The sequence below is a fragment of the Hevea brasiliensis genome, chromosome 13, assembly GCF_030052815.1.
Source record: "Hevea brasiliensis isolate MT/VB/25A 57/8 chromosome 13, ASM3005281v1, whole genome shotgun sequence".
NCBI lineage: Eukaryota > Viridiplantae > Streptophyta > Magnoliopsida > Malpighiales > Euphorbiaceae > Hevea > Hevea brasiliensis.
In genome coordinates, this window is record NC_079505.1 from 13,424,530 (window position 1) to 13,448,829 (window position 24,300).

At 33.9% G+C, this 24,300-nt stretch overlaps 1 protein-coding gene across 3 annotated transcripts; it reads left to right on the top strand.

Moving 5' to 3' along the window:
• Positions 1–1,120: 1,120 nt before the first annotated feature.
• On the top strand, positions 1,121–23,030 carry LOC110648753 (outer envelope protein 64, chloroplastic). Of its 3 annotated transcripts, XM_021803091.2 has the most exons (14): positions 1,121–1,222; positions 1,294–1,540; positions 6,185–6,337; positions 6,597–6,721; positions 7,244–7,369; positions 8,423–8,605; positions 8,724–8,868; positions 15,886–16,054; positions 16,543–16,677; positions 16,836–17,036; positions 17,614–17,741; positions 17,827–17,878; positions 19,515–19,584; positions 22,568–23,030. In XM_021803091.2, exons 2-14 carry the CDS (start codon positions 1,338–1,340, stop codon positions 22,648–22,650), a joined length of 1,773 nt encoding a protein of 590 aa, XP_021658783.2. In that variant the 5' UTR covers positions 1,121–1,222; positions 1,294–1,337; the 3' UTR covers positions 22,651–23,030. The 3 variants fall into 3 exon arrangements, with proteins under 3 accessions (XP_021658783.2, XP_021658782.2, XP_057987850.1); XM_021803090.2 differs by having other exon boundaries at positions 1,130–1,540; XM_058131867.1 differs by lacking the exons at positions 19,515–19,584; positions 22,568–23,030 and adding an exon at positions 19,075–19,431 and having other exon boundaries at positions 1,130–1,540.
• The last annotated feature ends 1,270 nt before the right edge of the window (positions 23,031–24,300 follow it).

Genomic DNA, 24,300 nt, shown 5'->3' on the forward strand with positions numbered 1-24,300 from the left:
TTAATAATTTTTTAATAACTCACTTAATGTTTGTACTTCTCAAAACGTTAAATGATAATATTGAATGTTTTTAAGCAAAAAGATAAAAATTTAAGGATTAAATATTAATATTATAAATTTTAATATATATAAAAAAATATAATTATTAAAATATATTTAATATAAACTCGAATTGGAGTTAAGATGAGAATAAGTCTAGCAATTATATATATATATAAAATTAATTAAAGTGTACATGTAAAATATATAAAATTTGATATAAAAATTTAATCTAATAATTGATAAGCTTAACTTCATATGAGCTCAAGTTGTTTATAGTTACTCTCTAATTATTAATTTAATTTTAAAGTTAATATTTAAATTTTAATTTTTTAGGTATGCCCATAAAAAAATAAAGTTCATACGATGGTAAATTTATTCATTATTATATTAAATTTTTTACGTTTAGATTCATATATCATATATATATACTTTAATTAATTATATATATATATATTAATATAAATATATTCATATTTATTAAATAAATTCAAATTTATATTAGATGTATCATAATTTTTTTTAACTTATATCTTTAAGCTAACTTTTAACGTAATTTAAGGGTTAAATATATAAATGAAGTTAACCTTCAACTTTTTAACCCTCTACCAAGAACATAAAGCACATAGAATGAGTAACTTTATTTTCCTCAGGGCTACAAGTAGTTTGGACCATGATTTGATTTAGTGTATATTTGACATTATGTTTATAGAGTCTAAATTATTTTTTTAAATAAAAATATTATTTTAAATAATAATAAAAAAATAATTTAAAAAAATTATTTTATTATTTTTATAATTAAAATTTATCAAATTTAATTTTAAATTATCTTTTAATATTATCTACTTAATATATTTAAAAAAATAATTTTTTAAATAATAATTTTAATAATAATATCAAATAAATTTTTAAACTGTAATTAGATTGGCCTAACTCAGATTGGAATCAGACCAATATTTTACGGATTCAAATTGAAATTGGACTGAAATCAAACTAAACTGGCTTCAAACCGATATTATTTTTTGTTTTAAATTTCAATAATTAAATTGAATTAAAATAAAAATCGGATAAATTAAGCTTGGGGCCAGCCCGGACCGTGTCCGCCCACACTGGAAAATGAAAAATCGGAGTTTCAGTCATTCTTGAAATCCGCCAACTTCACTCTGCTGTCTGCGTTATCTGAGTACGCCTTCTCTCCCTCTTCCTCTCTCTCTATCTATCTATCTAGAACATAGATTCTAGGGTTTTTTCCAGAGGAAAAAAAGAGGAATTCTCCAGCGGTGAGGGAATTGGGAAACATGGCCTCCAATCCCGCTAATCTGTGGGTGCTACTGGGGCTGGGTCTCGCCGGGATTCTCTTAATGACGAGGAAAATGAAGAAAGCGACGAGGGAAAATTTTGGCGCCTTTGTCGAGAAGCTTCTGCTCCTTCCTCCGCCGCAGCCTGCTCCTCCAAAAGCTCCTCATCTCCTCACTGGCCTCACCTTCGCCGTCTCTGATATGTAAGTTGCTGTTTGGTTAATTATATATGCACATACAGCTACTTGGTGGGGTTGAGGTTTTAATTTTGAGTTGGAGGAATCATTTGACTGTGATAATGCTGTTTGGGAAGAAAAGTTGGGGAAATGTGTAATTGAAAAAAAAAAAAATTGAATTGGTTTTCTTTGAGTGTGCCTTGATTGCCACTGGATTTGGTGATCGAGGAAGTTGAAGAAAATAGAAATTACGCCTATGGAATGCTTAGAAGCATCAGTTTGCTGAATTGGGCTAAGTTTTATAAGAATTGCTTAGCTTTTTTTTTTACTACTATGAGGATCGTGAACTTATTGACAGAAAGTATTACTAAATTCAGTTCCTTCTTTTAGTATAAGAATTATGAAAGAATAGGAAAGGCTGAAGGATTTATCTTTAAATTTCTTGTGTTTGCACCATCTTCTTGAGAAAATTGATCATGCATGCTCGAAATATTTTAACTCAACTTAACTAAGTATTTATTCAAAAATTTATTATGGTCAGCTATATAGATTCTCTTTCTTTACTTTAATTTGGCACTTTAATTTGGGTTAAATCATCCAACATATATAATGCTTTTAGGTCATGTTATACTACTCTACTCCTTCAAGTCAGTTTAGGTAAACCCATTCTTTTCTTTCTATCTTCTACCCAATGTGCTCTACTTGTCTAACTGGAGCCTCCGTATGTCTACGTTTCACATGACTAAACAATCTCAATCTTCTTTCTTTCAACTTATCCTCAATTGGCACCATTCCTGCCTTTTCTCTAATACTTTCATCATGTACTTTATCTAGTCTAGTATGGCTACTCATCCACCTTAATATTCTCATCTCTGTAACTCTTATTTTATACACATATGACTCCTTCATTGTTCAACATTCGCTACCATATAACATGGCCGGTCGTATGGCTATGCGTTAAAATTTTCCTTTCAACTTATTGGGAATCTTGCGATCACATAAAACTCCCGTGACACTTCTCTACTTCAACCATCCAGCTTTAATCCTATGACTAACATCCTCCTCACATCCCCTATCTACTTGAAAGATTGAGCCGAGATATTCAAAGTAATTACTTTGGGACAGTACCACTCCATCCAAACTAACTCCTTCCCTATCACCAGTTTGGCCTTCACTGAACTTGCAATGCATGTATTTTGTCTTTGTTCTATTTAACTTAAAGTCCTTTGACTCTATAGTACTTATTCAAAGCTCTAGCTTTCTATTGACTCCTTATGGCCTCTCATCTATCGGAATTATATCATTCGCAAACATCATGCACCAAGGGATACTCTCTTGTATATGTTTCGTCAATTCATCTAGAACTAATGTAAAATTGTAAGGGCTTACAGTTGAACCTTGGTGTAATTCAACTGAGATAAGAAAATCTCTTGTTCTCTCCCACTGTGTGCATACTAGTAGTTGCTCCTTCATACATATCTTTCAACACTTGTATGTACCTAATAGATACTCTCTTTTGTTCTAACACTCTCCATAAGACATCTCTTGGAACACTATCATATGCCTTATCCAAATTGATAAAAACCATGTGTAGATATTTTTTCACATCTCTATATTTCTCCGTCAAGCTTTTAATGAGAAAGATTGTTTCCATAGTTGAACGACCGGACATGAAGCCAAATTGATTGGGAGAGATAGAAGTGTCATGACGTAGTCGATGTTCCACAACTCTCTCCCACAACTCTCTCCCACAACTTCATGGTATGACTCATGAGTTTAATTCCCCTATAGTTTGAGAAACTCTGTATGCAATGTTATTAAAGGCGCTTCGAGGCGCTGGGCGAGGCGAGGCGAGGCAACCCTCTAGCGCCTCACCTGGCTCCGCCTGCCCTGGGTTGCATGAGGCGATTGCTTGGGAGAGAGAGGCACAAGGCGTGAGGCGAGGGAGGCGATGCCTCTATTACATAATGTTTATTTTTTTATTTTTTATTCATTCTTTAAACTGTAAGAGTTAAAAACCCTAAAGAGGAGACCCTCATTTCACCCCATGACTCCACAGCTGCTTGAAAAGGGAAAGAAGAACAACCCAAGGAGTAAGGTATGTCTCTCTCTCATCCTTCCTCTCTTTCTCTCCTCTACTTCTTCCTTCCTCTCTCTCCTCTCCTCCTTTTCTCTTCTTCTATTCTTTCTTCTCTCATAGTCACGCCGTTTTTAATCCATCTGCAGCACTTATTTTCCTGCGTTCTTTCTCCCTTTTTACTTTTTTTTTCTTCTCTTCTCTCCTCCTCTCTTCTTCTATGCTTTCTTCTCTCATAGTCATGCCATTTTTAATCCATCTGCAACACTTATTTTCCTGCGTTCTTTTTGCCTTTTTACTTTTTTTTTCCTTCTCTTCTCTCCTCCTCTCTTCTTCTATGCTTTCTTCTCTCACAGTCACGCCATTTTTAATTACCCAGCAGCAGCATTTTTTTTCTTTTTTAATTTATTGTTTCATTGTTTATTATATGGGCATTGTGATATGTATTTTTTAGATGGATATTGTCAATTTTGATATGCTTTTTATTAAATGAGTATTGTGATATGTTAGATTGAGGTGTGTATTTGCAAATGATTATTTAATTTTGAAATTAGGTCCTATTAATTGGAGACTTGGAGCATGAGTAATTGTCAATTGTGATATGTTTTTTATTAAATGGGTATTGTAATATGTTAGATTGAGGTGTGTTATGTATTTGCAAATGGTTACTTATTTTTAAATGGTTAATGTTCTATTAATTGGAGGTGTGATATACTTTTTTACTTCTTCAACTAGTTAAAAGGTATGAATTTTTATATTAAAAGTATATATATATATATATATATATATATATATATATATATATATATATATAATTTAGGCAATTTAGGTTGTAGCGCCTCGCTTCAAAAAGGCCCTCGCCTCGCCTCTCGCCTAGCCTATTGCCTTAGTGTCGCCTTTCACCTTAATAACACTGTCTGTATGTCTCCCTTATTTTTAAAAATAGGTACTAAAATATTCCTCCTCCGCTCATCAAGCATTTTCTTTGAGTTTAGAATCTTATTAAACAATTTAGTTAACCATGCCACTCCCATATCTCCCAAACACTTCCACACTTTAATTGGTATCCCATCGGGTCCACAGACTTTACCCACTTTCATTCTTTTAAGTGTTTTCTTTACTTCTAAAGATCTAATCCTTCTAGTATAATTCACATTCTTTTCTACTGCTCTGTAGTCTATATTCACGCTATTACCACTTTGACTATTGTTAAAGAGATCATCAAAATAATTTCTCCATCTTTCTTTAATGTCCTCATCTTTCATCAACACTTTCCTTCTTTATCCTTAATGCACCTAATTTGATTGAGATCTTGACATTTCTTTTCTCTTCTCCTTGCTAATCTATAAATATCTTTCTCCCCTTCTTTAGTTTCAAGTTTCTCATATAACTTTTCAAAGGCCTGCGCTCTTGCTTGACTAACTGCCTTTTTTGCCTCTTTCTTTGCTATCTTGTACTGTTCATATGCCTCATTATTATCACACTCAGGTAATTTCTTATACCATTCTCTCTTTCTCTTCACTACCTTTTGTACTTCCTCATTCCACCACCGTATCTCTTTTGAGGGTGGTCCATGTCCTCTAGACTCTCCAAGTACTTTTCTAGCTACTTCTCTAACCTTTGATGCCATTTGTGTTCACATATCATTGGCCTCTACATCCAGTTTCCACACTTTGGACTCGAGAAGCTCATTTTTGAACTTCACTTGCTTTACTCCTTTGAACTCTCATCACTTTGTTCGAGCTACATTATTTCTTCTAACTTTACTTGAATTGTTCCTAAACTTGACATCTAAGACCACTAACCGATGTTGACTTGTTAAAAACTCTCTTGGAATGACTTTGCAATCCTTGCATAGAGCTCTATTTGTCTTCCTGGTTTAGAGGAAGTCAATTTGGCTTCTATGTTGCTCACTTTTAAAAGTCACTAAATGTGACTCTCTTTTTATAAAGTAGGTATTTACTAGTATTAGGTCGTATGCCATAGCAAAATTCATGATACTTTTTCCCTCCTCATATTGGCTGCCAAAACCAAAATTTCCATGGACATTCTCATAATCTTGTCTATCACTTTCTACATGTCCATTTAAATCTCCACCGATGAAAGCATTCTCTTCATTCGGCATGCTTTGTATTAGATCATCCATATCTTTCTAAAACTCCGCCTAAGTAGTTTGTGCTTAGCCGGTCCCAAGCCCGGATAAAGGAGGAGGGTTGTGGTAGGTGACAACCAGCGTAAAAATTTCGTCACACCTCATGATATGGATTCAAATGATATAAACACTCGAAATATTTCAACTTATTTATTTTGGATTGAGTGCAATTTTGGAAATTAGACTTCTGTGTTTAAATATTGAGTCAAGTGGCCTTCTACTGGAGTTATATAAAATTGAAAACCTTTATGCTACATTTTTTGCAAGCATGTTGCTGGAGTCTGGGCTAAAAGGGAACTTTTTGAATTGTTTAAATCAGTGTAACATGTACAAGGTTCTGTGTAACATGCTGTTGTCTTTATGATCATCCTTGTTCCATCAAATTTTGTAGTTTTCTAAAATTCTTTTTATATAGCCTCTAAAATGGCATTACAATTATCAGATTTGACATTGAAGGATATGTGACTGGATTTGGTCATCCAGATTGGGTGAGGACACATGAGGCAGCTTCTCGGACATCTCCTGTAGTTTCAGTTCTTGTTGAAGGTGGTGCCACTTGCATTGGGAAAACAGTTGTGGATGAACTGGCTTATAGGTATGTGGTTATTTCTGTTTCTTTTTATGGTTGTAAATTGTGTATATACTCTCAGTAATTGACTGAGATAAAAGTTTTCACCAAGGGATTTAATTAGTTTTTAGTTCCTTTGAGAATTTTTTTTATGAGGTAATTTGGGTGTTCATATATAACAACTTTGGTGTGATAATAGCTTTAGTAAAAACAAATATGAGTTCATTTTCTGCGTTTTCTTTTATTTACTGGGTGTCTATTGTTCTGGGAACACTTTATTTTTCAGTATCAATGGAGAAAATAAGCATTATGGTACACCAAACAATCCTGCAGCAAGTGCATGTGTACCTGGTGGATCCTCGAGTGGAGCTGCTGTTGCTGTAGCTGCTAATCTTGTTGACTTCTCTTTAGGTAAGCTTCTCTTTTGCTTTCTGGATGGTAAAAATATGTCTTATAACATATTCCAAATCTTTGTTAATCCTGGTTATCCATATCCTTTCTTGGGTTCAAGTGGCTCTATGCACCATAAAACTAACCATCATTTTCTATCTTTCAGTGGCTGCTATTTCTAATTGCTGTTAAGAAAACTTTATCCTCAACTTGGGTTTCTGCATTTCACTTGCCACATAGTCATCTGAGTGGACATGGTTATTTGGATGTGCAGGGAATAATAGGTGCCATAGATTCGAGATGTCTTGTAAAGCGTCATTTGTTTAAGAGTTGGCAGTTCCTTGGGCCATTTTAATGCTTTTGTAATGTCTCTTTATGGATTAAAACATAAAGATAAAGAGACCTAAGTTTGATAACATTGATATTTATGAGATACTGGTGGTTGCTTTATGGTTTTATTATTAATGCTAATGATCGATTATACTTTTTTAAGCTTTCTGTTGTTATCTTCAATAATGCATTCATGCAAATATTTTATGGCAGGTGCTGATTCTGTTGGTGGTGTTAGAGTACCTGCTGGCTTTTGTGGCATTATAGGATTCCGACCCTCATATGGCACCATCCCTCTCTTTGGGGTTTTACCTGTTTCAGCAAGTCTGGACACTGTTGGTATGTGTGGGTGGTAATTTGTAACATATCCTGATGTGCTACCATGTAACTGTGCAAATGAAAGTTAAGAATCATGTTTCTTGGTTCTTGTTCTGTGTTTTGGTTGAGGTTAAGGGATAGATAACCATATTCACTGTCCTATGCTGTGTTTTCTTATGATAAGATCTAATATTAAGCCGATTGGATTGTTGATTGAAAATTCTTAACTTTGTCCTTTTGAGGAAGAAATCTGAAGGCAATAATTTGTCCCTTTTGGTGAGCCAAAGAAAATAGTTTGGCCTACATCAGCAGACGTTTGACTTCCCAAGCATACTTCTGATGAAACAAACAAGGTCTATACACAATGAGGAACAAGAGTAACATAAATAAAAGTTATTTTCATTGTGCACCTTCACCCATCCAAACACTTCACCCATCCAAACATATCTTTAGATTAAATTTTATCTATTCTGCTCTTGCTTCCATGACCACCATTTTTTATTTTTTAGTATGAGCTGAATTGCACCTATAGTGGATGTGAATAACAGTGACCTCAAATAGAATTGGCTGTGGCTGAGACATAAAATGCTCTCACATATTTAGGCAAATGAACTATTTTCAACCAGTCTGTTTGGGACCTTGCAAGTCTCAGTTTGAAAGTTCCTCTAGTTTATAGATATCCATGAACTTCTTGTATATAATAGTGATCAAAGTTGAATCTAAGTTTGACGTTGAAACACTTGTGTATATTTATACAATCTATTGATAGAAACTAATTTTATGCATTCATGTGTAATATCTTCCCTAAATTTGCAGAATATTTAAGTTATGAAATCTGAGTTCAATACAGGGGTTGGAATAGGAACATTTGTAGTTTATAATATAGTTCAACTCAGTGGATTGTCACCATGATTTGGTGTAAGGCTAATTATTTACAAATAGATGGTGTCATTTCTATTTGTATTTTGTCCTTTGTCTATTTATTGACTTGGATAGTTGAGAATGCTGCACTATGCTACACGGTTGCCCTTGTCAATAGTTTATGGTGATGGCCGTCTGGAATAATTGTTGCAGGATGGTTTGCTAAGGATCCAAATGTTATGCGTCGTGTTGGACATTTGCTCTTGCAGCTGCCTTTTGGAATTCAACGAAATCCAAGGCAAATTATAATATCTGATGATTGTTTTCAACTATTAAAGATTCCCATTGACAGGGTTGTGCAGGCGGTGATTAAATCCACCGAGAAGCTTTTTGGAAGTATGTCCTGCTTCTGGCCATGAGTTTTTGTTTAAATCATTGTTTTATTGTTGTTGTCACTATATATGACCTTTTAATGTTCAGATATGGAATTTGCCCAACTGTGAAAATTTTTCAGGACAAGTATTGAGGCATGAAAATCTTGATGATATTCTCTTTTCTAAAGTTCCAAGCTTAAAACAGTTCCATGACAAAAAAACAAATGGTGAACTCAGAAATTCTTCAATAAAATTGCTTGCAAATATTTTGCAGCTTTTACATAGGTGAGCTTTCTTATTTCATGACTGAATTCTGTATGCTATTAGAAATTATGCTTTGCAAAAGCTGAGATGAGACAACTTTTGAGTTATATTTTTTTGCTTTGGTGGTACGGATGTTCCATACTTCCATTTACTGCATGAAGCATCCACACTTGTATGCTTCGGGAGGGTTGATATATGCAGGCTTACCCCTGTTTTGCAGAGAGGCTGTTTCCTCTGAGATAAGGAAAAATGCAACAAACTCTTCTGTGACTAGTAACATTTGCTTACAGTCTTTTAAGGAACATAAACTTTTGATTTGGATATAGAAAATTGTTGCCCTAATTAATTAAAAAAAAGTTAAGCTTCACAAATAGAATTTCTAGGCATACAAAAATCCATTTCAAATGATCTCAAAGAAGGCCAGAAACCTTCTAATTTTTTTAAAATTGATATTCATTTCTTTCGTGAAATTTAAGCTTTAACGTATTACAAACAATGCCAACGCATCTATGCATATCTATAATGTATGATGGACTTGGAGTTATCCTAAGCATGGAAGAATTTGCTCCCAAAAGAAAAGTCATTGAGTTTGCTATTTTGACTTGGAAAACATGAAACATCCACCTATTAAAGACTAATAAAAAAACTTAACCTAAACTAGGAAATTTGTTATGGATGGCACTAGGTCAAGTATGGGCTGGCTTTGCCATGTCCTTGCTTGCCCCGCGTTAGGTATGAAGTTGCTTTGGGACCAAATTTGGGGCTGAGAGGCCAGAGTGGGTATTGCTTGCTAACATTTAAGATAAAGCAAAAATATATACACATTCATATTAATATAATCCAAAGAAATTCTTGTAAAAGACGCAATAGATTACTAATTTTTTTTTTTTTTTAAGATTTAAAACTAATACAACTGTAAACTTCATATTATTGACTATAGAAAATAAAAGCTGTTAAAATGAGGATGGTTCATTGGAATATTAACATAGGTTTATGGGAATAAAAAAGATAAGAATATTGTTAAGTATCATTTGTGTATGGTAATGCACTTAGGATGATGATGATGATGATAATAATTTGATTAAGTGAAAATATGAAACATAATTACAGTCACAGATGACCAGATCTGCAATTGCCCATAAACCTGCTTCTCTACAAGATGGGTTTTATTCACCTTATTGGAGGTAGGGGTATTCAAGGGGTTAGGAAAACTTGCAATCTCTAAATTAGGACACTTATTTTTATAAACTCTCGACTCAACTAAGCTTTTATCCCAAAAATTTATTGGGGTTGGCTATATGGATTCTCTTTCTCCACTCTAAACGATTTTGGGTTAAATCCTCAGAAATGTGTAATGCTTCTAGGTCATGTTGTACTACTCTCTTCCAAGTCAGTTTAGGTCTACCCCTTCTTTTCTTTCTATCCTTTAACCCAATGTGCTCTACTTGTCTAACTGGAGTCTCCGTATGTCTACGCTTCACATGACCAAACCACCTCAATCTCCCTTCTCTCAACTTATCCTCAATTGGCACCACTCCTACCTTTTCTCTAATACTCTCATTATGGACTTTATTTAGTCTAGTATGGCCACTCATCCACCTTAACATTCTCATCTTTGCAATTCTCATCTTAGACACATGTGGCTCCTTCATTTCCCAACACTCACTGCTATATAATATGGCCGGTTGTATGGCTGTACGGTAAAATTTTCCTTTTAACTTATTGGGAATCTTGCGATCACATAAAACTCCCGTGGCACGTCTTCACTTCAACCGTCCAGTTTTAATCCTATGACTAACATCCTCCTCACATCCCCCATCTACTTTAAGGATTGAGCTGAGATATTTAAAGTGATTACTTTGGGGCAATACCACTCAATCCAAACTAATTCCTTTCCTATCACCAGTTCGGCCTTCACTGAACTTGCAATACATGTATTCTGTCTTCGTTTTACTTAACTTAAAGCCTTTTGACTCTAGACTACTTCTTCAAAGCTCTAGCTTTCTATTGACTCCTTCGCTCTAGCTTTCTATTGACTCATTCTCGCGTCTCATCTATCATAACTATATCATCAGCAAATATCATGCGCTAAGGGATACTCTCTTGTATGTGTTTCGTCAATTCATCTAGAACTAATGTAAAAAGGTAAGGGCTCACAGCTGAACCTTGGTGTAATCCAACTGAGATAGGAAAATCTCTTGTGTCCCCTCTTATTGTGCGCACAATAGTAGTTGCTCTTTCATACATATCTTTCAACACTTCTATGTACCTAATAGATACCCTCTTTTGTTATAACACTCTTCATAAGATATCTCTTGGAACACTATTATAAGCTTTCTGCAAATCGATAAAAATCATATGTAGATTTTTCTTCACATCTCTATATTTCTCCATCAAGCATCTAATGAGGAAGATCGCTTCCATAATTGAACGACTGGGCATAAAGCCAAATTGATTGGGAGAGATAGAAGTGTCATGATGTAGTCGATGTTCCACAACTCTCTCCCACAACTTCATAGTATGGCTCATGAGTTTAATTCCCCTATAGTTTGAGCAACTCTGTATGTCTCTCTTAGTTTTAAAAATAGATACTAAAATACTCATTCTCCATTCATCAGGCATTTTTTTTTGAGTTTAGAATCTTATTAAACAATTTAGTTAGTCATGCCACTCTCACATCTCCCAAACACTTTCACAATTCAATTGGTATTTCATTGGGTCCACAGACTTTACCCACTTTCCTTCTCTTAAATACTTCTTTTACTTCTGAAGATCTAATCCTTCTAGTATAATTCGCATTCTTTTCTATTGCTCTGTAGTCTATATTCACGCTATTACCACTTTGACTATTATTAAAGAGATCATCAAAATAATTTCTCCATCTTTCTTTAACGTCCTCATCTTTCATCAACACTTTTTCTTCTTTATCCTTAATGCACCCAACTTGATTGAGATCTTGACATTTCTTTTTTCTCTTCCTTGCTAATCTATAAATATCTTTCTCCACTTTTTTATTTCTAAGTTTCTCATATAATTTTTCAAAGGCCTGCGCTCTTGCTTGACTAACCGGCTTTTTCACTTCTTTCTTTGTTATTTTGTACTGTTTATAAGCCTCATTATTATTACACTTAGGTAATTTTTTATACCATTCCCTCTCTATCTTCACTGCCTTTTGTACTTCCTCATTCCACCACCATCTCTTTTGAGGGTGGTCCATGTTTTCTAGACTCTCAAAGTGCTTTTCTAGCTACTTCTTTAATATTTGATGCCATCTGTATCTACATATCATTGACCTCCACATTCAGCTTCCATGCTTCGACTTGAGAAGCTCATTTTTTAACTTTACTTGCTTTACTCCTTTGAACTCCCGTCACTTTGTTTGAGTTACAATATTTATTCTAGCCTTACTTGATTTGTTTTTAAACTTGATATCCAAGACCATTAACCGATGTTAACTTGTTAAAGCCTCTCTCAGAATAACCTTGCAATCCTTGCATAGAGCTCTATTTGTCTTTCTGGTTAAGAGGAAGTCAAATTGACTTCTATGTTGTCCACTTTTGAAAGTCACTAAATGCGACTCTCTTTTTATAAAGTAGGTATTTGCTAGTATTAGGTCGTACGCCATGGCAAAATTCAGGATGCTTTTCCTCTTCTCATTTAGGCTATCAAAACTAAAACTTCCATGAACATTCTCATAACCTTGACTATCACTTCCTACATGTCCATTCAAATCTCTACCGATGAGAGCATTCTCTTCATTTGGTATGCTTTGCATTAGATCATCCATATCTTTCAAAATCTTTATTTACTCTCACTATCTAGTCCTATTTGTGGGACATAAGTACTAAGTACATTTATTGTTTCTCCTTCTAGTACTAGCTTTATTAGTATAATTCTATCTCCTACTCTTTTCACAGCTATTACGGCATCTTTCAATGTCCTGTCTATGATTATGCCTACTCCATTTTTGTTCCTCTCCTTTCTGGTAAACTACAGTTTGTATCTAGAATTATCCATTTCCTTACTTTTCTCCCCTACCCATTTAGTCTCCTGAATACAAGCAATATTCACTCTTCTCCTTTCCAAGATATCCACAAGATCCATTAATTTTTCTGTAAGTGATCCATCATTCCAAGTACTAACCCTGATTCTCCTCCTATCCTGTTCCTTTCTAATTGATATCTTTCTGTGATATCTTCTATTGTTCTCTATGCCTATCTTTCTATGATATATTCTATTGTTCTCTATGCCTATCTTGTGTTCTGTTCCACTATCTGTTCTATGAACTAACTTCTTTACCCACACTCGTCCATGATGTGGGAACCCTTGCTCATTTAACACCACACTCGGATGCCGGTATGGCGTGTCGCTTTCGGTGAATGCCCTACACCCTTGCATATTTCTCACTACACCTGGGCTCCGATGTAGCGTGTTGTGAGTAGAGAACGCCCCAACGTTTATATCGTAGGAATCCATATTATGAAGTGTGACGAATTTTTTATGGTTGTCACCTATCGCAGCCCTCCTCCTTTATCCGAGCTTGGGACCTGCTAAGCACAAACTACTTGGGTAGAGTTTATTTTATTTTATTTTATTTTTATAAACTCTGAAATTACATAAACACTCTCGATTTCTGATCTAAAACTATAAAAACCCTAGAGCAGCATTTAATTTGGTCGAATCAAAATTAAATAGAAAGAATTGCTAAATAGTGTTGCAAATAGGCCCTATATGAAGTCTAGACCATAATTCTGTACTTTGAAGTCCTCAATTACTTGTTTGCTTGTAGAAAATAAATTTTCTTCTTAGTTTTATCTCTACTTACCAATTCAGTTTTTATGGAAATTGCAAAAGAAGTGTTTATTTATGGAAGATAGATGATATTTTCTCTAAGTAAAAACACTGGAGGAAGTAAACACTTATGTGGATTTCCATTGAAATTTGGAAAATGTTTTTTCAGTTTTCAAAAATTAAATAGAAAACTGGAAAGCTATTAAAAGCAGCTTTCCGAAGTCTGCAAAATTGAAATGATAAGAAACAAGTTTTCTTGGAAGATAGTTTTCATTTCTCAACCGGTAAATACATTTTCTAATATTTTCCTGAAAATTTTCTGGATGTAAGTGCACCCACTTTTCCAATGTTGTGGTCCTCATTTATCTAAACAAAGCATATGCCTTGAGAAAAGTTTTAGTGTTGTTGGAGAAGTTCCATGCAGAAGAGACAATCATGAGTGTGAGAATGTGTAGGACAGCTTGCAAGGCTGGTCATCGATGGTATATTTTGGGTTTATTAGAAAGCTAGAATGAATAAAAAACCAGTTAGGTAAAAAACCTGAGTTTGTAACCTAGAGTAGCTAGGCATTAAAATAATTTATGGGAGCTGATTGCAGTATGGTTAAGGCACTGTGAATGGAATCTGTGGATTGGAAAATTAAGGTGTATGTTTCACACATAAGGTTCCATAGGCATCACATCTCAAAGGTTTCAGAGGCATCACAACTTGGATTGAATTGCATCACACAATCCAAGAGCAACAGTTGCAGGATTTGGACTTCCATAATTAGTCTTAATCTTGAAAGATTTGGACTCTAAAGAAACCTAAAAGGGCTATTGCTCTTCCACCACAATAAGGATTAATGTCAAGGTAAAGTATAGTCAACTCAACTCAACTCAACTCAACTAAGCCTTTATCCCAAAAATTTATTGGGGTCGGCTATATGGATTATCTTTCTTCACTCTAAACAATTTTGGGTTAAATTCTCAGAAATGTGTAATGCTTCTAGGTCATGTTGTACTACTCTCCTTCAAGTCAGTTTAGGTCAACCCCTTCTTTTCTTTCTATCCTCTAACCCAATGTGCTCTACTTGTCTAACTGGAGCCTCCGTATGTCTACGCTTCACATGACTAAATCACTTTAATCTCTCTTCTCTCAACTTATTCTCAATTGGCACCACTCCTGCCTTTTCTTTAATACTCTCATTACGGACTTTATCTAGTCTAGTATGGCCACTCATCCACCTTAACATTCTCATCTCCGCAACTCTTATCTTAGACACATACGACTCCTTCATTGCCCAACACTCACTACCATATAACATGGCCGGTCATATGGCTGTACGGTAAAATTTTCCTTTCAACTTATTGGGAATCTTGCGATCACATAAAACTCCCGTGGCACGTCTCCACTTCAACCATCTGGCTTTAATCCTATGACTAACATCCTCCTCACATCCCCATCTACTTGAAGGATTGAGCCGAGATATTTAAAGTGATTACTTTGGGGCAATACCACTCCATCCAAACTAACTCCTTCCCTATCACCAGTTTGACCTTCACTGAACTTGCAATGCATGTATTCTGTCTTCGTTTTACTTAACTTAAAGCCCTTTGACTCTAGAGTACTTATCCAAAGCTCTAGCTTTCTATTGACTCCTTCTCGCGTCTCATCTATCAGAACTATATCATTCGCAAACATCATGCACCAAGGGATACTCTCTTGTATATGTTTCGTCAATTCATCTAGAACTAATGTAAAAAGGTAAGGGCTTACAGCTGAACCTTGGTGTAATTCAACTGAGATAGGAAAATCTCTTGTTCCCTCCCACTGTGCGCATACTAGTAGTTGCTCCTTCATACATATCTTTCAACACTTGTATGTACCTAATAGATACTCTCTTTTGTTCTAACACTCTCCATAAGACATCTCTTGGAACACTATCATAAGCCTTCTCCAAATCGATAAAAACCATGTGTAGATCTTTTTTCACATCTCTATATTTCTCCATCAAGCTTCTAATGAGAAAAATTGTTTCCATAGTTGAACGACCAGGCATGAAGCCAAATTGATTGGGAAAGATAGAAGTGTCATGACGTAGTCATGGAATTTAATTTCAAGATAATGGCTTTGTTTGTCATGTTCACTTTCATGATGTAGAATTTTTATGTGCATAATACAAAAAGGTTTGACTCTTGATTTTGTTATAATTTTAGCTTGATGCTATTTTTGGGTAATGTGTTTGTTGTCTTAATCTTTTGACAGATATGAATTCAGATGTAATCATGAGGAATGGATTAATGTGGAGAAGCCTAATCTTGATCATCATAACTCTGCACAGATAAATGAAGTCCTAGAGATAACAGATAAGGATATTGAAATTTGTAAATCCATCAGAAATGAAATGCGTGCAGCCATTGACTCACTTCTGAAGGTAATGTTTGTCGTTAGTTGCAGAAATTGTCATTATGACAGGATAGATGAGAAGGATTTAAAGAACATGCGCATGAAAAAAAAAATATTTGCATTTTGCAACAGATATTGCATTTTACTTGGGGAAACATCGTCCTTTTCATCTTATATAAAGAAAACATCAAAATTAGAAGTACTTTGAAATCTAAAACATTGTAGAAGATACCATAGTTCATATTTTGTAGTGCATGAAGGTGAGCATTGTGCAACAGTGAGGTTTCATCATGGGGGCTTGGAGGTCATGGGTCTAACCAAGGGGACTTTTCCCTTCAGTGTGACCGGAAGGGATCACTATGTATAACGGTCTTAGAGCCTGCAACGTGGGAAGTGTTGAGGCACTCCCTATATTTCCTAGCATATCCTACTCTAGTCATTTTGATTGGTTATATTTTACTGACATTTTGATTATTCTTCTCAATAGGATTTATTTTAATTACTTTTTGGGTTCAGGATGATGGAATTCTGGCTATCCCTACAACTGCTTATCTTCCCCCAAAACTCGGTGCAAAAGAGATGTTTTCAGAGGACTACCAGATTCGTTCATTTAGTCTGTTGAGTATCGCAAGCCTATCAGGTTGCTGTCAGGTGAAGTGCTCTCTCATGCTCTGACCTGACATGCACACACAAAAGAATTCTATTTTCCTATATCTTGGATATTTGATTTTCAAACGAACCACCGGTTTAAGTTCTTCTCATAGTGATAGAATTATGTCTCATATATTTTTGTTTTCTTGATGCTTCAGGTGACTATTCCGCTTGGACATTATGAGAAGCGACCTGTTTCAGTATCCTTTATAGCCAGGCATGGGGGTGATCGCTTTTTGCTGGATACTGTACATAACATGTATGCATCTCTGCAAGAGCAGGTTGGTATGCTTGCCAAGTCCAAATTATCTCCTAATGTGGACAGTAAGGAAAGAACTGCTGACATGGCTAAAGAAAAGGTAAACTATCCATTTATATTGTACTTGTAAAATCTGCCAACACTTCTAACATCATGAACTGATTTGGATGAGGATTGGTTTTATTTGGCTGCCCATTTTCATTTTATTTGGCAAATCAATTATATCCTTGAAATGTTTTTAGGTAGTTCTAATTCGCATCACTTGTATTATTAACGGTGTGTTACCAGAGATGCTAAGCTATTTTATTAGGTAGATATGCTATTTTTACTCAAGTGGGTTTTGCTGGAGCTTCACCATTGAGTTTATGTTTCCACTGGGTGCAAACCTAGTTAAGTTTTAGCTGGAAGCTTACATATGCTAAAGTTCATTATGACTGTGATAAAATTATTCAAACATTTACATTTTCTTTTTGAATTCCCTGGCCTATTTGTGGCAAGCCCTCTGCTAGTCATTTACAATTTACGTTGAAGAACTAGTTTGAAGGGAGGCAAGTTAAAAAAAAAAAAAAAAATACTACGCATTGACAATGTCTTGTGCTGCCAGCTAATATATTTGGCCCGAGCCAGAACAGTTCTGTTGCTCAATAACCTTCTTTGTTTTTGATTCTATGGTTTAGGGCAACCAAGCTTTCAAAGATAAGCAGTGGCAGAAGGCTATCAGCTATTATACTGAAGCTATCAGACTCAATAGCAAGAATGCAACATATTATAGTAACAGAGCTGCAGCATATCTTGAACTTGGGAGGTATTTTCGTATTCTTCAATGTTATTTCATCGGTTAATGAATGTGTACTTAAAAATGACTGACTTATTGCTTTTTGTACTTCCAGTTTCCTTCAAGCTGAGGCTGATTGTACCGAAGCTATCAACCTTGATAAGAAGGTGATTTCATACTGGACAAAATCTATTTGGTTATTCAATTGCTTAATGCTAACGATTTGATCATTGTAATACATATGTAATAACTGTTAGAGCCCTTGACATGAAAGCCATTATTGACCACTTAGGTTGTTATGCAATGGCCTTCTGCCTCCTTAAGGGAAAAAAAAAGTACAGTTGTTCACTCATAACTTATATTACCTTTCTATATTCTATGTTAAAAAAAATTCATTCTCTTATAACTTTAAAGATCCAACTTGATTATTCATTTAATCTTGATAAAGGCTAAAGACTAGCTTAAAATACTACACTTAAGGTTCACTTGCTCTGAGTAGATTAATAGATGATGGTATCCTTGTGTGTTGTATGGTAATGGTATTGTTGTGGTATTTTGTAATTAATATGAATACTCCCAACACTTAAAATACCAGTATTGAATTATTTTTTTTGTCATGATTGACACGGTAGTAGTAATAATGGTTAAAATTGGCCTTTAAGCTGACATTAATCTCAAGTATAAAATTTAATTAAAAAAATATTTTGTAAATTATAAAAGGGCTTTTTTAGTTAAAAAAAGAAAAAGAAAAGAAAGGGTGACTATATAAATGGGATAATAAATTAAAATAGGCCTTCTAAAGAAGTCCCACTAGTTGGTTTTAAAGGAGGTCCAAGGAGGAGTTAGCATCTTAAATGGAGAGGAAAAGAAAATTACAAAGTGAAAAAGAAATGTTACTGCTGCAGGCCTTAGCCTGTGGGTCACCCCTTTCTCTCTCTTCCTTCTCCTCTACTCTTGTAATGTATACTATTTTACCTTTGCACTACCGCCTACCTTTTGAATTTGATTAATGCATAATGAATATAAATTCAGTAGCATATTTATTTATGGATGTTATGCACGCGTATTTGTTGCATTTATTAAATTTTGTTCAGATTCTTTCAAATCCATGCATTTGATGCAATTTGCTTGTCTTTGAAAAAGAAGTGGCGCATTGATAGCCATGAGTATAGCATAATCTTTGGAATGGCCTTGTTTCCATGACATGCGACAGTGACCATAATTGCAGCTGCTGCTGTGATATGCAAGTGCTTGCTTGTCATTAATATGATAATCAACTGATTGAACTCCTCTTTGCACCTTAGGGGATCCAAGACCAAATACATTTGTACCAATTAGTCTTTTTTATGTATCTCACGTACAGGGCAACATTTCATCACCATACCATTTCTTTGGTGATTGACAGTGTTAGATCTTTGAACTTGGAATTTGTTCCTGAATGCTTTGGTCAATTGGGCTTCGTTTGCTTTCTTGAAGGCTGAAGCTCCATGTGATAATAGCCGGCAAGGGGTCATCGTTCATGAGGATCAAGTGGTTTTCCATGTTTATATTACAGTTTTGATAAAACTAGAACTCCTTGTTGTAACCACATACGTGTTTTGATGAAATTAAGGCTTTGAGAACCCACCTACCCTCCTCCTAGGTTCTGATATATGAATTATATCTTGTGACCTATGGGCTATGGTTTAATTTTGAATGTTTCAATGAAAGTCTCTTTTTATTTCTTCTGTTCTTTCTCATAGAATGTCTAAAGGCCATTATTGAATCCTGTAAAATCATTTCCTGATCTTCATTTTGTTCCAGAATGTGAAGGCCTATTTACGCAGAGGCACAGCAAGAGAGATGCTTGGTTATTATAAGGAGGCAATTGAAGGTGAGGATAACATCATATTTTATATGCATCTTCTGCCTGTTAAATAGATTTTTATTTATATTCTTGTTATCTATGTTGGCTGTTTTGGATCTTGCAAAATGGAATAGGGAAAATGCTTTGCAGCAAGTAATTTCAAGTTAACTTGAAAATTGAATGCTTCTAATGGAAAATGCTGATCCATTTCACACTGGAACATATTCTCTCTTGAATTGGACTATTGGAGTATCCTATTTGAGAGAGAATTTTCCAGTGTGAAATGGATCTTGGAGTTTAAGTTGTATAATCATTATTCATCTTGGAGGGAACATGATATTAAAGATGAGTTCAAATTGTTTGAACTTGTTCTTTGTCCCTAAACTGATATGCACAAAATGTTTTTCTTTTTTGCGTTATCTTAGTAATTGAACTCTTTCTAAGCTATCAGCGTATATATTTGTGCCAGCTTCATTGAATGCTGTTTATATTAGTATTTCTAAAAGTGGATCAAACACTTGCTCAAGTATTCTTTTTTAACACTATTTTTTTCTTTTTTAAAAAATAAAAAGAAATTTTCTGCATTCTATAATTTTATTTATAGAACACAAAGAGGATAATAATAATAATAATAATAATAATTTATTTTTATTATAATTATTATGTCACTTTTTCAGTTTACTGTTTACCCTAAAGTAGTCATGTTAGATAAGGATACTTGGAGAGGAATACAATACCTTAACCCTTCAAATTACAGTGAAATCAATAAAATTTTGGAATGTAGGTATTTTCACTAGGGACATGTACTGGTGTTGGATACTTGCACCTTATTCTAGGTAGCATTGGTGATAAGCAATTTGTATATATTAATTGCAAAGAGCAATGGCAAAAGCAATGCAAAATATGCAATGGAAATTTGGGTCACTTGCATCGACGAATTTATAATTATCGACTACACTAAGTTAGCCTTATTTTTAACAATTATTTTTTATTTTAATAATTAATTCTTTATTTTATGTTGAGTAATGGTTTGTTATTGATTAGGGTTAATTAAAAAAAGACCCTCTTAAGGCTTGCTCCAAAATGCACTGTAGTTTCTATTATTTCAAAATCAGCAATTTTGGTCCTCATACTACAATAACTGAGAAAAAAATATTTTGTGGATTTATTTTATAATATAGCTGTTATTGTTGAGGGAGGAAAGTAAAATTAAAATTTTAGGCACTAAATTAAACCCAATTTTAAATGTAAGAGACTAAAATGTACTCCTTGAATTCAGGAAATGTTGTTCAGGGAGTAAAGTAACATTAAAATTTTAGGCACTAAATTAGATCTAATTTGAAATATACTCCACCCATCCCATAAAGGTTGACCACTATTCCTTTTTAGGATATGAGAAAATATATTCCCACTTTCACAAGTGGTTTTCCTATTAACTCCATAGTGAAATCTGATATTAATTGTAATTTTTCTATATTTTCAAGGCAAACAATGCTAGATGATGCAGCGTGAAGCTCAAAGAAAACACACACTCACAATACTCAAAGTATTTGAAAGAAATTCGCAACAGAATTTTATTAATTAAAACTCGAAAACTGAAAATACATAGGATATATGAGCTATTTATAGAGTTATAATCTCCTAAACCTAATAGGAAAAATAAATCTACTTTTTAGGAAGTTTAGATAAACTAAAATATAATAGGAAATCATAAATAAAATAGGAAGAAATCTAAATCCTCGATAAAGTAGGAAAACAAATAAATCCTAAATAGAGTTGGAAAGCTTCCTAAATTAACTCTGAACTATTTCTATTGCTGCTAGAAGTCTTCACAAGATGAGGTGAATTAGGAATTTAGGACTGCTGGAGATGAAAATTAATTAAAAACACATTGCTGCCTTGCTGTCCAGGGAATCTCACACCTGGGTGTGGGATATGCTGCCCCCAAGAATCATCTTTGCCCAAACCTACTAGAAATTGCTATTTTTCCCTTTTTTATGCTAGCATGCTTCCATTGTTGCTTGACTTGCTTCTTCCCCATAAAAATGCCCCGCATCACTTGATAAAGAGAAAGATGCCTTTCTTTTTTTTAAGAAAATAATGAGGGGCATAAAAGGAAAAATGGAATGAAAAATATGGGTTGGCAAACTGTTAATTATGTTTTCTGAAACTCTGTAAAAGATGAAAGGTGACAACCTTTTTGGGTTTGAGTAATAAAATTTGAGGGATATTTTCCCAAATGTATCATGTGGTTTAACAATCAAGGAACCATACTTTCATTTTCATCAAAATGGCTGAGCTTTTATGCTGCTACACTGTCCTTTAAACTGTTAATAAAATGTTGATGTGGCGATATTTTTGAAATTATGTGGTAGTAAATTAAGTCTGCCACATTAGCAAGTCGTTAACATCTTCAAGGGACAATGTAAAAGAGAATAACACAGGGTACTGTTTTGATAAAAATTAAAGTTGTCCCTGAAGTGATATAGTTCTAAAACACATGGTACATTTGTGTAATTATCCCAAAATTTTATAATTATTTTAAGTCAAGGACTAAAGTGTAGAGCCACAAGGATCTGCTGCAAGGTATCTTCAAAATCACCATGAAAATTGATAGAGTGGCTATATTTGGAATGAATCTCTTCTTTGTTGTTCTTTTGGGTATTTGCCATTGTTAACACTTGTCATTAATATGATACAAATGTTATTCTATTTTTATCAACAAAAATGTGATATAGCTTCTAAATGCAACAAAAATGTGTTATAGCTTCTAAATGAATGAAGGACATAATAGTATTTGTAACTTTCAAGAACTAATTTTTTCCCTCAAAACTCTTGGTTGCCAAACAAAAGAAAATCCCTTTCTCCTCATTTTCTCTCCTTCCATTTTCAACCAATTCAAGCAAAAAGATAGACTTGAAATCTTTCCTCTTTCTCTCTGTTCTTGCATTCTCCATTCTCTCCTTGCATTTAAACGTAGCTTATCTCATTGACACTTGTTTGCCTGCAGATTTTAAATATGCTCTGGTGCTTGAGCCAACTAATAAAAGAGCAGCCGTTTCTGCTGAAAGATTACGGAAGGTGTTTCAATAGGAGATCAAAGTGAATGCATCTGTCGAGGAATGACAAAGTATCCAATTTATCATTTTTTCATAAAAGCCTCATTAACTTCTCTGCAGCAGATGACACAGTTAAACAGTTTGATGAGTGTTGCTTCTCAGTTATCTTACACACAAAAAATGGCTTGAAGAATGCTTTGCAAGTAGAGAAGGGATGGTAATCCTTCTTCATGGAAGCTCTGAAGAGTGAGGGTTTTTTTTTTGTGGCAATCAGTTTAGCATAAGTGGGTAATTATCACTGTTGTCAGCATTGGTAATTATGTTGCAATTTTGTTCATTTTAATATTTTATGAAAGGGTTGTAATTTTAGTTTTGAGGTGGTTTAATATATATTTGACCTAGAATTGATCAAAATTTTGATTAATTGAAGCTGTATCGGAACAGGATCAAAACCGATTGGTTTGGTTTCGGGTTAGAAAAGAAAAAAATAAGAAAAATCAACCATCAAATTTGATTAAAATGAGATCAAGTCGGATTGAATTGAAACATTTCTTTCCTCTTCTCTTGTGCTGTTAGCCATATGTTGTGATCGACTTTTCTCTGGTCAGTATTTCAAGATTTGTTCAATAAAGTTCTTCATGTTCTTTGTGTGATTGAATTCAAGGTCCTCAACAACAATTATCTTTTGACAGATTTTTGATAAGTTTTGATCCTTTTAGCAGATTTCTGTAGTTTATGGACGTACAAGCAAATCCCTTTTAACAAATTTTCTTCAATTCTTGGACTAGGTTTGATTTCTTCGACCAATAAATTCTCGATTATGGATATGGTAAAATTCCAGGACTTACTGATCCATTTTCAATTTAAAAACTGGCTAGTCTAATTGAGAGAGTGAAGACTTGTATCAAGTGAATAATATGCTTTCAATCGCTAGATTATGCTAGGCGAGTCAAATAATTTAAATTTATTAAAAATGAAGAGATAGATAAAAAAGCAAAGATGTCAAATGAATTAATAAAAAGAATTTTTATCAATTAACTTTAATTTAGTGGTATTCAAAAATAATTTTTAAAATTATGAAATCTCACCTGCTAATACAAGACAAATTCTCTATAATTCTTGCAAAATACATGGAGAATCATTCTTTATACATTATTTTAAGGCAGGCAATATTTCATTATTTTAAGAGAATTGCTTTAGCTAATCCAGTTTTGATGCTTACACTCCCAACAATTAAGTTGTTTAACATAAATAACTCATAGAATATAAATTATTTCAGTAATAACTTGGCTAATTACACACACACCCAATCCAATAAAAAAGATAGGGACTTACCCTCCATTTCTCCCCTCCTCACTCTTTTATTAGACCAATTTTAAATATAAATCATAACTAATCTCGTTGACTAATTGATCATTCAATATAAACATTGAAGCTCAATGCTGGATGAATTTGTAAAAAAGAAAAAAGAAAAAAAAACAATTAATAAATGATAACCTACAAAATGCAACTTTTATTCCAATTAGATACTTACCTGTGCATTGTATGGATATTTTTAATTTTTAAAATTATTAATAAAATAAATAATAAAAATATAGCATCTAAATTTAGGAAAAATATTAAAAATATATAAAAAAAATCTTAAATTTTAAGAATATAAATATTTGTAAAAGCTCTTGTTCAC